This window comes from Capra hircus, chromosome 13 (assembly GCF_001704415.2).
Source record: "Capra hircus breed San Clemente chromosome 13, ASM170441v1, whole genome shotgun sequence".
Lineage (NCBI taxonomy): Eukaryota > Metazoa > Chordata > Mammalia > Artiodactyla > Bovidae > Capra > Capra hircus.
In genome coordinates, this window is record NC_030820.1 from 74754101 (window position 1) to 74770579 (window position 16479).

The 16479-nt window shown below is 50.9% G+C and overlaps 2 protein-coding genes across 2 annotated transcripts in view; both read right to left on the bottom strand.

The window, feature by feature from the left end:
- OCSTAMP (osteoclast stimulatory transmembrane protein) lies at nucleotides 1007-7210 on the bottom strand. The gene is made up of 3 exons (XM_005709696.2): nucleotides 7104-7210; nucleotides 3200-4205; nucleotides 1007-1412 (listed from the first exon to the last, which is right to left on the bottom strand). The coding sequence occupies exons 1-3, from the start codon at nucleotides 7145-7147 to the stop codon at nucleotides 1047-1049; spliced, it is 1416 nt and encodes a 471-aa protein (XP_005709753.2). The 5' UTR covers nucleotides 7148-7210; the 3' UTR covers nucleotides 1007-1046.
- The window catches only part of SLC13A3 (solute carrier family 13 member 3), an 87119-nt gene continuing 83406 nt past the window's right edge, over nucleotides 12767-16479 (bottom strand). Inside the window, exons 12-13 of the mRNA XM_018057964.1 lie at nucleotides 15844-15981; nucleotides 12767-14453 (exon numbers count right to left, since the gene is read on the bottom strand). Of these exons, the coding sequence (XP_017913453.1) occupies nucleotides 14277-14453; nucleotides 15844-15981 (315 nt within the window). The 3' untranslated portion in view covers nucleotides 12767-14276. The remainder of the gene's footprint in view (nucleotides 14454-15843; nucleotides 15982-16479) is intronic.

The window sequence follows — 16479 nt, forward strand, 5'->3', positions numbered from 1 at the left end:
GTATCTTCAGGATGTACTTATACAAAACCTGTATTGGTGTTTATCTGAAATTCAAATTGAACCAGGTATCATGTACATTTATTATTATTTTTTTAATTTTTATTTTTACTTTACATTACTGTATTGGTTTTGCCATACATTTACATGAATCCACCACGGGTGTACATGCGATCCCAAACATGAACATTTATTTGCAAAACTTGGCAACCCTAGTTTGGACACCCCTGAAGGAACTGGAAGGAAAGGAATAACAATCTAATTTAGAATTTAATAAATAAAATAGATTTATAAAACCGAGAAAATTTTAATGACTATAAATAAGTCCAGAGGATTCAGGAACATATAGATAAGTTCCAGGGGGAATTTCAGACACAATGAGGGTGCAAAGTCTCCAGCTACGGGGGACAGCAGCCAACGTAGTGGGCAGCCTGGACGGAAGCCCCCCGGCTTGCCCAGAGGAAGCTTGCCTGCACTGTGTATCACCCTTTTGTGTTTATCCAGGCCTTTGTTGCCCACCGTCTCATCCCATCCTTATTACGTTTCCATGAGCAAAGCAGGTCGCATTAATTGTTGTTGCTGCTGCTGCTAAGTCACTTCAGACGTGTCCGACTCTGTGTGACCCCATAGACATCAGCCCACCAGGCTCCCCCGTCCCTGGGACTCTCCAGGCAAGAACACTGGAGTCGGTTGCCATTTCCTTCTCCAATGCAGGAAAGTGAAAAGTGAAAGGGAAGTCACTGAGTCATGTCCAACTCTCAGCGACCTCATGGACTGCAGCCTACCAGGCTCCTCCGTCCATGGGATTTTCCAGGCGAGTACTGGAGTGGGGTGCCATTATGCAGTCCTTATTCAGATACAGAAACCAAAGCTCAGAGACGGGAAGCAATCTACCCAAGGTTACACAGGGAGGCAGCAGAGGGACCAAGGTTACAACTCAGGTCTGGGCGACGCCAAAGCTCTTTCCCCTCAGTCTCACTGCTCCGTGTCCTTCTAGGCATCCCGCAGGTCTGTCTACCTGTGCTGGGCGCTTGCTGCCGGCCTGGGGGTCAGGAGCAGGAGGAAGCGTCTTGCGGCTGTGCTGGCTGGGCTCGGTGCCTGTCATATCTTCGCTGGAGGCGGGCATGAAGGTGGCGGACCCTCCTGGCCTCCTGGGTCCTGAAGAAGGAGGCAGCGATGCTGTGCCGCAAGCGGCGGGCATAGGTCTCCAGGAGGACCGTGGAGCAAGCCACGAGCTGCAGGGCACCTGCAGCCAGGAGCGCGGCCGTGTGCGGGCGCTGGGCGGGCAGCAGCGGGCAGCCGGGGGCAGTGAAGCGCAGCTCCCACTGGAAGGAGTTGTGGGCAGAGAGGTAAGGGTTCTCTGGAGGCGGCTGGTTGAAGAGGAAGGGGATGAAGCCCAGGACGGTGTACTTAGCCTTCAGAAAGGAGGGAAAGATCAAGTCAGCAGACACCCCGGCCATTCCCTCCCCGACAAACAGATGCTTCTGGGGCTGGACGGGTCCAACTTTCCCTGCCTGCGTGTCTGCAAACTGGGCGCAGAAGTAACCCCTACTTCCTGGGCTTGAGGAGGGCCGAATGAGATCAGGAATCAGAAACAGGCTTTTTGCCGAATGAAAAGCACCAGACAAATGCTATTTTATTAGTATTATTATTCTCTTTGCAGAGAATGCTTTAGAGAAAGCCAATTCATGCCTATGGGCATTTTTCTCTCCTCTGAGCCTTTAGTGCATACTTCAGACATTCTAATCCATCAAATAAACACAGTTGTATGAGGGTGATTCTATCAAGAGCCTCATTTAAAAGATGGGAACCTAAGGTCACACTGAGAGTTACATGCAACCCACCGAGGGATCAGTTCCAGCCAGAGTGGGTCCCAATGTCCTGCTTCTATTACTACGTATGTGTATGCTCAGTCATGTCTGATTCTTGTGTGACCCCATGGACTGTAGACCACCAGGGTCCTCTGTCCATGGAATTTTCCAGGCAAGAATACTGGAGTGGGTTGCCATGCCCTCCTCCAGGGGATCTTCCCGACCCAGGGATCAAACTCACATCTCTTATGTTTCCTGCATTGGCAGGTGGGTTCTTTACCACTAGCGCCACCTGGGAAGCCCATACAGAATAAGTATTCAACAAATATTAACTACTAATATTATTAGCTCAGAGTCTGATACTTTGGCATGTTTTACACAGTGGATTTCTGTGTGAGATCTCACCATTAAAAAGATTTGTGGCCAAAGAAGATTAAAAATCACAAAACTAGATGAGATAGTAAATTTTTCCAATAGTAAATAGATGGTATTTTATATATCACTATTAAAATAGTAAATATTTCAGGCTTGGAAGGTCATATAATCCCTCTTGCAAATATTCAGCTTCATAGAACAGGCATAGACAATACATGGACATGGCTAATTTGAGTCCAATAAAACTCAATTTACAAACACAGCAAGCTGGCAGAATTGGCCTGTGGCTCTTGTTGGTAGACACCTGATCTTGACCATTGGTAAGGTCACCTCTAGTCTATTATCTATAGATGTGAGCTATTAATAACAGCCACTATTTATTAAACATCTCCTATGTGGCATGGAGCCTACTAGATACTTCTAGAGACTACCACTTTTTAAGGCTCATGGTCATCTTGTAGGGTAAGGAGGATTGATCCAGTTTGTACACATGAGAAAAATGAGGCTGGGACATGCTGTCACACGTGAAGAGTGACTTTGGGGGGCAGGTTATTGTAAATGTCTCTGGGTATCAGTATCCAGAGTGATTAGGGGTGAAAACAGAACCCACTGCCTTAGTCTGTCCTGAGAATTAAATGCGTTCATCTGCCAAAGCCTCTGGATCTCATGCTTATCCAAGGACAAAGACTTGCAGGCAAGTAAAACTCCATTATGAGTCAAGGGTTTAACAAACCCTATCCTTTCCCTTAGGCTTCCCTGATGGCTTAGACTGTAAAGAGTCTGTCTGCAATGCAGGAGATGCAGGTTCGATCCCTTGGTCAGGAAGATCCCCTGGAGAAGGAAATGGCAACCCACTCCAGTATTCTTGCCTGGAGAATCCCATGGACAGAGGAGCCTGGTGGGCTACAGTCCAGAGGGTTGCAAACAGTCTGACACGACTGAGTGACTAAACAACAGCAGCAATCGTTTGCCTCAAGGAAATGACTCTGTTTACACCTTCTGGTCACAGCACTTACATCGTACTTGACAGTGAGCGTGACGGGCACAGTGGGCAGCTCCCGAGCCCAGCCCACGGCTGCCTGCGCCAGGAGGAAGGCCACGTGGTCCAGGGCCACCGTCACTGCCATGGCCAGCAGGAGCAGGGTGAACAGCCCCAGCCTCACCAGACAGCTCAGCAGTTCCGCCTGGGACAGCCTCGGCCGGGCTGCCCAGAGCAGCCAGGCTGGAGGGGAGGCTGTCAGGTGGGTGGCCCCGACCTCTGCCAGCCGCTGAGTCAGCTGCCGGGTGGCATAGATGTTATCAAATCGCAGGTCGGTCAGGTAGCGGTGGAGGTACCAGGCTGAGTCCAGCAGGAGGCCCAGCATAAAGAGCCCAGTGACTACCCTCTGGGTCCCCAGTGCTACCACCCGGGCCGAGGACTCCAGGCCAGAGAAGTCCTCCAGGACCTGCCGGGTGACCCTGAGCACGTGGAGCCGGAAGGCGGCGGCGCTGTCGCCCTGGGCCTGGAGCGTCAGGCCTTGGCTGCCCGCCTGGCCGTCAGGGCTCAGGGCCTGGGATCCTGTCTGCAGCCAGTGAGTGGTGTTGAGCAGACTCTCCAAGGAGCCCTCCGTGACGCACCTCAGCACCTGCCCAGCGGCACGCAGGTTGGCCAGGACATTGGGCACCACAGCGACGGTCAGGGTGGCGGTGCTCCAGGACAGGAGAAGCCGGCGCCCTTGCTCTGTGCCCAGCGTAGGCACACTGAGCGCAAACAGGCAGCGGGCGGGGGGGACCAGGACCAGCCCCAGGAAGGCCAGGAGGCCGCAGACAGTGGCCACCACGGCCGAGGGCCCGAGAGGATAAAGCAGCGAGGACGCCAGCCAGCAGTAGGTCAGACTCGCGGCAGCAAGGGCCAGGGCACCACACAGGAGGACCTGGGTCAGCAGCTGGCTACAGCTGGCTGGGATGGGCTTTGAGTAGGCAATCCAGGTGGCCTTCTGCAGGGCAAGGGCCTTGCGGAGCCCCAGGTACCAGTATCTCCACCTGCACAAAAGTAAATCGGGGGAACCTCTATCAGGAGGGTTAGAGGGTTGCCTGTTTCCCCAGGGGTCCTGTCCTAAAAACTCTTCAACTGTTAACAGGCTCCCCGCCTTAGCTACAGAGGTGGGCACACCTCCCAATTGGTGGGTCAATCAGAGTAACCCATCACAAATCCACATGACCCAAGCTGAGCCAATCAGAGCCTTCCCAGGACTATTCTCACTGAGTTATGAGGAAAAGAACCCGGATTACTGAGGATGTGTATCTGGGCTGTTTATGTCTTGTGAGGGCAACTGGTACAGGGGACTGAAAGAGTCATGGAGAGAGAAGCACAGACGAAAGAGAAAATGCACAAGAGAGAAATAGGGAGAGGTGCTGGGTGTGTTAGTCACTCAGTTGTGTCCAGTTCTTTGCAACCTCATGGAGTATATAGCCCCACCAGGCTCCTCTGTCTACGGAATTCTCCAGGCAAGAATACTGAAGTGGGGAGCCATTCCCTTCTCCAGGGGATCTTCCTGACTCAGGGATCGAACCCAGGTCTCCCACATTGCAGGCAGATTCTTTACCATCTGAGCCATCAAGGGAGTCCCAGGGAGAGGTGCTATTTCACTTGACTTCATAGTTTTGGTCAGCTCATTATGTGACCCTGGACATCCCTTCTTTATAGACCTCAGTGTCTCCTCTATAATTTAGAGGATGGAGAGAGTGGACCAGCTGATCTGAGGAAAATTTCTCCTCTATTATACTCTTATTTATTCATTTGACAAACATTTGTTAAGCAGTTGTGCTAGTCATTGGAGAAGCAGGAGTGAATAAAACAGAGGAGAATTTGTGACCTCATAGAGCTTCCTTTGAAGCGTGACAGCAGAGGAATAGTAAGGAGAGCTGAGTTCTGGATATGTTTTGTTGGAAAAACCAACACGACTGGCAGACTGATTGGCTGTGGGTGGGAGAGAGAGAACGGAGGAGTCAGCATGACAGGGAGGTTTTGTGCCTGACCAGCTGAAAGCCCTGAGGTGATGTTTCCTGAGATGGGAAACCTGTGGTTGAAACAGGCTTGAGTGGAGGGGGCAGAGGGGAAACTGAGACGCAGGTTCAGCCATTTGGCAGAACTGCAGTGTGTGATTAAAAACACAGTCTGGAATTCAGAGAGATCAGGCAGGAGATAGAAAGTTGGGAGTCATGGACTGATAGATGGTCTTTAAAGATGGGGAAGATGAAATTCTTTAAGACCGCGTGTAGCCAGGAAGGAGAGAGCTCTGAGGACAGACCGTCGTGGCACTCCAGAGTTCATGGGCTGGGAGGTGAGGAGGGGATTGAGAGTGAAGGAGACTGAGAACCAGGCCAAGTGGGGCTTGGGAAGCCAGGTCAGTGAAGTGTTTCAAGAAGAAGGGAGTGATCCAATGTGCCAAGTGCTGCTGGTGGGTCAAGAAAGATGAGGGCTGAGCAATGACCATTGGATTTAGCCACCTGGAGGTCACTGGTGACGTGGACAAGGGCAGCTTGGAGGCATGTTGGGCCAAAACCTAGCTAGAGTGGACTCATGGGAGACTGGACAGAGAAGAACGTGAGACATAAGTGCAGACAGCAGTTCCAGGTCATTTGTGCAGTAATGGTGCTGAGAAATTGTATAGTAGCTGATGTGGGAAATGGGACCAAGTTCATTTAAGTTAGAGAAAGTCTAGCATGTTGGTAGATGGAGGATCCAATCAAGAGTGGAGACAGTGATGAAGGGGAGGATCCCTGGAGTAATATCCTTCAGTGGGTGGCAGGGCATGGAAGCTAGGGCTGGTCTTAGAAAGGAGCAGGGGACTTTCATCCTCAGTAGTAGGTAGGATGGCAGAGGAAATGGGTACAGGTGATGATGAATGGACAGGCAAGGTGTAGTGCATATGTATCAGCATCATCCGATCCACACAGAACAGAGCAATAGTTAAGTGTGTGACCTCCAGACTGGTTGGGTTCAAATCCCCACTTCACCACTCACCATCTGTGTGACCTTGGGCAAGTTTCTTTCTACCAGCCTCAGTTTTCTCATCTGTAAAATGGTACAACAGAAGTGGTACCTCACAGGGTCGTTTTGTGTCTGGCACACAGCAAGTACCACGTCAGCCATGATCTATCATGAGAGCATCAATTTCACCAGTATAGGGACTTGGTCTCTCTTGATCACTGATATACGCCAAGTACCCAGAATAGTGTCTGATGTATAGTGGGTACTCCGTAAATATTTGTAGACTGTTACATGTTTGTTTCTGTTTGTTCAGGGTAGCAGGAAGCCAGATCAGCATTGATGGTGAGAATGCTGGAAGAGATGATGGAAATTTGAAGATGGACAAGAAGGTGTAAAATATTTGTCCAGGAGAGTCAGTGAGTAAATGAACTAGGGAAGTTATATACATGCTGGGCAGCATTGAGGACCCACTTGAGGACAGGGATGATGAATTACGGTCTTCCCAGCCCCTGATGGCATTTTAATTTGGAACTAAGCTTTCTATTGTATAATTCATATTCAGAACATGATAGCTGTTAAAATGATAGCTAATAATTTAAATGATATTGGAATGGAAAACCAGTTCTAAGTCATATTGTGTACCATGGTGTGCATTGAATGTTGTAAAGGATAAAGAGTCAGTTGCCATTCACTGGGTGTTTACTCTGAGCCAAGCACGATGGCAAGCAGTAAGCGCGCATTTTCTCATTTAGTTCTCACAACGGTCTCACAGACATTATTATTACTCCCATTTCACAGCTTAGGAAAGTGAGACTTGAAGAGGTGAAGATTTCCCCGAGGTCACACTACCGGGGAACAGCAGAGCTTGAGACCTAGGCTCATACCCATCAGGCTTGTTGACTGTGTTCTTGCCTGTGGCCCCCAGTGTCCAAAGTCCCCAGACCTACCTGGTCCTGATGAGGTGTTCAAGTGTCCCCCTGGGGGGCCTCATGCTTCCTGAACGGCAGCAGATGTGGGCAGGCAGGCTCAGGCAGCGATGGCAGGTGGAGGGGAAGTTGGGGGAATTGCGTCCTCCAGGACTTGGGAAATCCTGTCACTTCTGCTTTTCTGCCCTTAATCAAGTGCTCCTGATGGCCTTGTCCCGCCCTGCTTGGGTCCACCTCCCAGGGGGTTGGGCAAGCTGCCTCATCCTCTTCTGGCCGGCAGGAGCTGCTGGAAGGTATGGGAGGAGGGAAATGGTCTTTTACAAGCAACACTACTAAACCTGATAGCAGGAAGGTAGAATTAGTCCCATTTCACAGACGAGGAAACTGAGGCTCAGGGGAGCAATGCAGCTCATTGGTGGTGGTGTTGGGGATAGACCTCAGCTCAGCTTCTCCTTTCCCTCCCACTGAACAGTTATGTGCCCCCAGAGGAGCTTGGTCCCTAGCTCTTAGCGGGTGGAAACCCACAGGAGACCACTGGACCTCTGCTGTGATTCTTTCTGATCGTCAGTGGCTCTGGACCCTCTCTCGCTCCCTTCCTGTCTTTATTCCAACGTGGACCTGGCTTTGAATCACAGCTCTGTCCCGCCGCCACCCCCCACCCCCACCCCCACCCAACCAGCTGTGTGACTTTGGGCAAGTGACCTCACCTCTCTGTCTCAGTTTCCTCCTCTTAACAGAGAGTGCTTATAAGAACAGTTAGCATTTATTGAGCACTTGCTAAGGATGAGGCAAACTCCTAAGTAGCTTCTATTCATGCCCACAGAATTGCTTCTCCCAGCAATGCTGTTATTTCCATTCTTCAGTTCAGAAAATTGATCCAGAGACTTAAGTCCCTCAATCCAGCCACTTAGCTAGTAATAGCTAGAGCCACAGTTTATAGTCAGTAGTCTTGCTCCAGGATTTCCTGGTCAGCCCCTGGGCCCTACTGGTGAGGAGGGAAGAATTCACAAGATTCACACTGACCTTGGGATGCATCCGGCCCTGGCAAGAGCAGGCACTCAACATGAGTTCCCTGTGTGGGGGCTCTACTGCAGTCACTGCCCTGCAGGTACACTTCCAGGCTTTCCTGAAAGCCAATCTCTCCTTGGAAAGCAGACACCCCTCCCCTGCCCCTCACCCGACCTGGGGTCTCTGTGCCCATCACTGCCAGCAGGATCATCTGCCCCAGGAGGCCTCTCCTGAGCCCCCAGTGTCCCACCCTGCAGGACAGACTGGTGCAGGGGGCACACCTAGGCGACATTGCAGACTCCATGTCATTTCCCTTCTAAGGACATCGGCTGGGTCCCTTGCTCAGGCCTGAGGGAGGGCGTCCCACGGCTCAGATAAGGGAAGTGACATTCTCATAGTCATGCAATTGGGATGAGACACCTGCAGCCCTCAGAGGGCTGAACACCCTGCCCGGATCACAGCCTGGGAAGCCAGGCCACCATCAAGTCTGCCAAGGACTGGGGACCCAGAGTAGATCAAGAGCAGGAAATGCAGGCACCTGCAAGGCAAGCAGCAGGGTGAACCCAATGGGAAGCGGTGAGCTGCCACGTGGAGACCCTTCGAGAAGCGTAGTTTCTACTCTGCTCCCTGAACAGTGTTGAAGCCCCTTGAAAACGAGGCCTAACATTACCAGAGTGGCTGGTTTTTCCAAAGAAGCCACTCATTCCCATTTTCATGGAAAGTCCCCCAATTTAAAAGCTAGCTTTTTAAAAAAAATGCAAGACCGTGTGCAGGCCAATCTTGGTAGGTCTGTGGGCCCGTGTGCGGGTCGCTGGACCACAAGCTCTGCAGGAAACCTCAGCAGACCGGTGCAGGGGGCTGTCTTGCTGTTTCTCTGCTGCAGGGGCTCTGGGCTGGAGGCCGTAAACCTGCACTGAGATGCCAGCTGTGCCTTTTAGTGTGCTGTGTGACCTTGGGAAAGACACTGTCCCTCTCTGAACTTTAATATATTCTGCTATGAAGAGAACACTAGTACCAACTTCTTAGGGTTGAGAATTCAATCTGATAATGTATGTACAGGGTCCGGTAACAATATATAAACTTTCCAGGCCTGTTCCTTTCAACCTGGGCTAACAGCTTGGCCTGAGTGAGCCCCAGGCTTCTCAGATCAGATTGTACAGGCCTCTGCAATGCCCACTGGACCAGAGCCCTGGCTTGGGCCTCATCACAAAGGAAACTTCAGATCCTTGTGGTGGTTGGAAGGGAGAGTCTTGGGAAGACACCGTCATTTGTTTAGTTCTCACACTGGCATCAAGGAGCTGATTGATTAAGAAGCATGTTGGTCATCTTTCCAGGGCCTCTAGTGGATGCATAAAATCTGGGAGGATGGGAGCAAAGGGAGGGAAGGAGCAGAATATATTTTTGGCTTTTTTCAGCAAATGTAGGCAGTAAATTCTGCCTATGTAAGTGCTGGTCTGAGTTCAGGCCCACAACATCCAGAAGGAGTGTCTGAATCATCAAAAATAGAATGAACTTTGTTGAGGGGAATTTCTGGGTAGAGGATTCAGAGCCATAAGACAGAACAGAAAGAGGAAGTGGTAAGTCTTCAGATCTAGAATCATAATCAGAAGTCCATAGACTATCAGAGTCATTGAGTTTTATAGCTTGTGGGTATAGAATGTTGCCACCATCCATCCCGTTGGCTTGAGAAGGTAGAGAGGTGGCTAGATTCTTATCAAGTCAGCCGTGCTAGCCAAGAGAAACGATGTGAGTCACATACATAATTAAAAGATTTTTAATAGTCATACAAAACTGAAATTAAGAAAATATTTTATCCAACCTACTACCTCCCAAGTATTATCCTTTCAACATGTAATCAATATAAAAAAGTTTTGAGGACCTGGATGAGGTCCACCAAAGGATCCCTGTGCATCCTGGCTTCTGTTGGTATGATGGTAAATTTTATGTGTCAACTTGGTTGGGCCACAGTATCCAGATATTTGGTCAAATATTATTCCAGGTCTTTCTGTGAAAGTGTTTCCAGATGAGATTTTACATTTAAATCAATGGAGTTTGAATAAAGCAGATTGCTCTATCTCATGTGGTGGGCCTCATCTAATCAGTTGAAGGCCTGCAAGGAACAAAAGACTGACACCCCCTGACTCCCTTTAGACTTGAACTGAAACTCTTTCCATATATACGCATCTTGTTGGTTCCAGAGAACCACGAACAATACAGCTGGGTTGGGGAGCCCCAGGAGAGCTGAGAGAGAAAGGGGAGGAGGGAGATCCAGGGTGGCTACCTCCCTATGGGGTCACCAAGGACTGGATACGCCCCTGGACTAAAGTTTCCAGCTCCAGGTCAGCATCTGTCCTTGAGCCCCAGGGCTGGAAGGTGCTTCTCCGTGGCTGGTCCTATCGCCCGTCACCACCAGGGTCCATGTTTTCTCTTGTGGTTTCCATAAGCGACCATCTGCTCACACCTTGCAACTAAACCTTCTACTAAAATCTCCTCCCATGAGCTAGTTTATGTGTTTATCATCTCTTTTGGAGACCCTGACTATGATGCCCATCTCTCAGAGAGGGAAACCAAAGTCCAAACAGACAAGGATCTGCTTAAGGTCATACAGATGATGTGGGTGGAGCCAGGTGTCCAATGCGGTTCACTGAACTTCTACCCAGTGATTTTTATTCCCCTCCCCTCCATTTCCCATCAGGGTTTCCATTCCTCTGCCCACATGACTCTGCTCTTCCATTTGATGCTGAAATCTGTCCATTTCCTCCTCTCTCACTCTGCATCTCATCACTTCCACCTGTGGCCATGTTTCCCCAGTGTGAAATAACCCCCCATTCTCCAGTGATGGCCTCCATCCCCGTGGTACCTCAAACAACACTGGCATGAATATCCTCCCATATTATCTCTTCAGGGATCCAGGCGGTAATTCTGCTGCGATATAAGCCCAAGAATTGGATGGGCCACAGGGAATGCCAATAGTGGCTCTCCCTGATTACTCCCAAGGTGCTTGCCAGGACGACAATGATAGTTTGCTGTCTTGCCAACAGAACATGAGGGTTTCTGTGTCTTCCCATTTCACCATCACTCACCGTCTACTTCTCTAGTTTTTGCTAGTCTGATGGGTGCATTATTGAGTCTTGGTTTAACTCGCACACATCTGATCACAAGCGATTTGAGCATCTCTTTAGAAACCTGCTGTCCACTTTCACATCCCTTTTCAGAATGGCATATTTGTATCTTTCACTCAATTTTCTCATGAGTGCCATGACGGAAGGCCTCCAAAGTTGGTGGCCAGCCATCTTTTCCCCTGTTTGTGGGTGACACGCCTTCCATCAAGGAGTGAAGTTATTTCCCTCCCATTGAACCAAGCTAACCCTGTGACCTGATTTGACCAATAGAATGCATTAAAATTGACATTTTGGACTCCCAAGCCCAGGCCTTAAGGGGCCTTGTGGCTTCTGCTTTCACCTTCTGAGAAGTCCGCTGTCATGTACAGCAGTCCAGGCTGAGCTCCTGAGAAGCCACATGACCCTTGAGGTGTCCAAAGCTATCATGGACATTCCAGCTCCAGCAAAACCCCCAGAGGAGTGGCCCCACCCACACCATGTACAGCAGAGAGAAAACCATACTGCTGAACTCTGACTAAATGCAGAGATGTGTTGCATTTTTAGGCCCTGAACTTTGGGCTGATTTGTTATGTAACCACTGGTAAGCCCTGCTAAGTTTTTGTCTCTTTTGAGTTCTGGGTATTTCTTGTGAGTTACAGATGAGTTACTGGTATATTTCTAATGACTCTGTACCACCTCTGCCATCCCCCTTCCTCCCACGGTAAGGTGAGCACATGGCTGACTCCTCCTGGCCTTGGTCCAGTGCTGCTTCCTCCGAGAAGTCCTCCCTGACCACCCCAGCTAACATAGCCTCAGAGTAGGTTTGTCACACTGGCCAGTTCATTTTCTTCTTAGCCTATGTTATGACCCAGAGTCACCTTATTTGTTTACCTGTCTACTGCCTGCCTCCAGGGATACGTTCTATGTGGCTAGGGACAGTGAACTAGCATAAAATAGGTTCTAAATAAATACTGTTGGATGAATAAAAGGAAGAATAAATGAATAAAGAAATAAGCCAAAAAAAAAAAAAACCCTGGGTCAAAGAGTAAGATTGTTTTGTCATAATTTCTAGCATAGATTTATTTATCAAATATTTACTGAGCACCTACCATGTGCCAGAAACTGTTCTAAGTATTGGACGTACAGCACCGAACAAAAGAAAAGTTTGCATTCTCATAGGTTTATATTCTAGAGGGTGAGAAAATTAATAAAAAAGAAAATAATACAGCATCCTGACTAAATACTAAGAAAACTATAGCAAGGCAAGGGGTTAAAAAGTAATGGGGTAATATTTAGACCCGATGGTGAAGGAAGCCTCTCTGGGGAAGTGACATTTGAGCAGAGACCTGAATAAAGTGAGGAAACAGGCATATATTTGGGAGCAAAGTGTTCTAGGCAACGGGAAGAGCATGTGCAAAGGCCCTGAGGCAGGAGAGCTGGAGTGTGTGGCTGGAGTGGAGTGGAGAAGGGAGAGCAGTAAGGACATGAGGTCAATTCTGTGACACCCCAAGTTCCAGAATGTGGGGCTCTGCAGCCATAAAATGGCTACCAAGGCAGATGATTTCCAGGCCCAGGGTTGATTAACATTCTTTATTTTACAGCATTTTAAATCAGAAGTATTTGAAATCACTGTTCATCTGGTGATAAGCCCCTTGGGTTTCTCTGTGAATGAACTTCTCCCCTACCCCTTCCTATGGGAGGGCACCCCCCAGTCCCAGTGGGCTGTAACTGTGACTAAATCCTGAAGGAACCCCGTACAGGAAGGACGGGAGCCTCTTCTTCCTCCTCCATGCCACTTCCAGGGAAAGGTCCATGACTCACATGTACTGTTCCAAGAACAAGTATAGTCCCCAGGGTACGGCTCCCCAGCAGAGCTGCTCTGGGAACCGCATCCCCTGGAGGAGGCGTAGGAAGGCAGGCCGTGAGTTTTCTGGGCCCTCAGCTGAGCTGACGTCTGGCTGCTGATTGCAGAGAGATTTCCTGAGTGCCTGTTGCGTCCAAATTGCACTGTTCCCGGGGGTGGGGGGGGTGCCGAGATGTTCCCGCTTGAAACATGGAAGGAGCACATCCTTCAGGACGGGCCCCACCAACCCCCAGCTCAAGGGACGTTATCCTTGTCTGTAGAAGAGGATTACGGGGTTTCCCTGCCTACAACACTGGACTTTTACAAGGCCTTGATTTCTCTTTGACTTTTCTCTCTCCCCTGGAAAACGTGGCCCTTGCTAATCACACACGCTTACCACCTGGGATGGGGGGGGAGGCAAAAAGCGGCTCTGGGAATAAGAAGGCGGCCCGTGTGGGAGGTGCCTGGCTGGAGGAGCCATGGGCCACCTGTTATGGGGGAACGGCCCACACTTGGCCTGACCCTGGAACTGCGGCCACACTGATTCAGACTAATCAGGAAAATCTGAAAAAGCTTGGGTAGAAAGGTCTAGAATTCCCCCTTGTGTGCTCGGGAGCCCAGAGAAACAGCAAAGAGGCTCTGCTCAGTCTCCATGTCCTCAGGATGTCATCGGTCTCTCCCCTGTCTCCAGGGACTGAAAATAAACCTGGCTTCTAGGTATCAGCAAGGCCGATATTCAAACAAAAAGGGCCCCCACCAAGCAGAGCACACACCAGCTGGGAACAGCTGGAACAGCTGGACGGGGACACGGCAGCCCCGGCCTCTGGAAGGAAGGTGACCCCTAAAGGCAGGATGCTCTCTCCAGATGAACCTTGCGTCGTCAGTGAGGGATGCTAGTGGTATCTCCTGCCCCTGCTGTTCAAGACAAATGCCATTCCGGATTGGCTTACTATTGCTGAAACTGGGCTTTCTTGCATCCTAACCACAGATCAACTCAGAGATAAAGGAGCTTGTTTCTCAGGCAGCAGAACTGGGAGGAAGTGGCTCCCTGAACTGTGTGGGAGACGAGTAGGTATCCTAGATAACAAGACTGTGGACCCAAGTAGACCACTGGAAGTCACCCTTGCTTGCTGTGCACTGGATCACAGAGAAGAATTGCTTGATCAGCCTGTGGGGTCCCAGCAGCAGAGGATGGCAAAACCCCTGGGAGGGCCCAGCCCGAAGACAGTTCCTGAGGGGGGCTCAGAGGGTCCGATATGTGCCGTTAGCCAAGCTGGATGGCAGTGCTGTGACGTTGGCTAAGTGGAGGTCGGCCCAGTCTGGGAAGGTGCCCAGCTGGAAGATGGTCTGTGCCCAAGTATTCATGGCCAAGCTGAGCAGCAGGACGCCCATCAGGTTCATCAGGAGTCCCGTCCGCACCTGCAAGGGAGCCCAGAGTGAGGCAGGGTTCTACTCGAGGCCCATTATACAGATGGGGAAACTGAGAATCAGAAAGTCTTTCACCCAATATGGAACACCTGGGAGAGATGGAGGGGGAGCACAAACCCAGGACGGTTGATACCCAAGACCCTTCCATCTTTACACGCCCTAGGCTGACCCTCAAGGAGCTGAAAATGTCCCCTTTCGTTCAGTGGTTTCTAGGTGGCAGGCATTGTGACATGCAATTGTCACAGAGCAATGTCATTTACCCCAAAAGCAACCCTTTTAGGGTTGTTCTTATTATTATTCCCATTTTATAGAAGAGGAAAATGAGGCCCAGAGCAGTTGGCTCACCCAGCATCACACAACTTGAAAACAACCTGCTTTGATCATTAAACATCCCCCTTGCTTTGCATTTCCTGTCTCCTTGGAGGAAGGCCTGTGTCTCCCCTACCCGGTACACGGAGCCTGGAACACGGAATGTGCTCAGCAAACACTTGTAAGGTGAATGAACCAAGGAAGGAATGAATGTCTATCTCCCCAGGTCCCTGCTGCCTCTCTGCTGTCAGCTCTTCCTGCCGCTCACTCTTGTTTTCTCTCCCTTTGTCCTGCTGGGGTCTCCGTGCCTGGAGACCCTACATCGGCTAAGAACATTGAGCAGATCCCTCTCTCTGCAGCCCCTGAACTGCGCGGTGCAATCATCCGAGGCAGCCAGTGGAGGGAGAAGGGCAGTAGGAAGCAGGCCGAGGAAGAGGCTCAGCTTGGAGGCGAGCCTTGCTAAAAGCTGGCATTCCGCCCACCACTGTCCTTGGCTTCTGTCTCCTCTCCAGGTGACCGGGCACTGACGTGCACCCCTATGTCCCTGGTGTGGTCAGCTGCTCCGTCTCCCCTAGAGATGCTGCCCGGCCCGGAGCGCTTGGCCAAACAAGTCAGAAGATGGTAGGGGTCGGGCGGGGGGGGGGTGGCCCAGAGAGAGGGGAAGGCCCTCATCTTCAAGGCAAACTTTGGAAAGCAGCGGCCGAGTCAGCACTTCCTGAAATCACCTAAGCAATCATCCCAGAGTGTTTGCTAGAAGTATCAATTCTGGTCCCACTCAGAATGACCTGTTCTGGAATTGGGGAGCGGGGGAGAGCGGGAATTCTGCCTCGGTTCCTTGCCTGCTCCTGGTCCACCCACTCCTCGGGGCCTCTGCTGGAATATGCCTATGGGGGAGAGCGGGAGTCCTGCCCTGGTCCCTTGCCCGCCCCTGGTCCACCCAAGGGACCGCCCCTGGTCCACCCACTGCTCGGGGCCTCTGCTGGAATACGCCTGCAGGAGAGAGCGGGAGTCCTGCCCTGGTCCCTGGCCCGCCCACTGCTCAGGGCCTCTGCTGGAATACGCCTGCACTCACCATGTCTTTGACCAGCAAGTGTCCGGAGGCGAAGGCGATTGAGTTGGGGGGCGTCGAGACTGGGAGCATGAAGGCGTAGGAGCAGCCGACGGTGCCCGGGATCATCAGGTACAGGGGGTGCACCCGCAGACGGATGGCCTGGGCCCGGCGGTCAGGGACGAGGCCAAAACAGAGACAGAGAAACACACGCGGGGTGGACGAGGCCGAAACAGAGAAACCACACGCGAGGTGGACGAGACCGAAACAGAGACAGAGAAATACACGCGAGGTGGAGACGGGAGGAAAGCGAGGGGCTCGGCGAGAGATGGGGAGACGGGAAGAGAGCCAGAGACGTCCGGAGAGGGATGCGCAGAGGGACAGAGAACAAGCGAAACAAATGAGAAGGTGAATTTAAAGGCACATGGAGAGAAGTGCAGCCAGAAATAGACACGCAGGCCGAAGGAAAGACACACAGACAAGAAGAGGACCATACAGAGGGAGACAGGAGAATGTTCCTAGGTCAGAAACGTTCCAAGGTCCCGCGCAGGTTTATCAGGGAGGACGGGCAGGGGAAATTATTCTAGAACACTCCCTCTCCACCTTGAGTGCGTATCAGAGTCACCTGGAGGGCTGGTGGCCCCATCTCTCAAAGAGTTG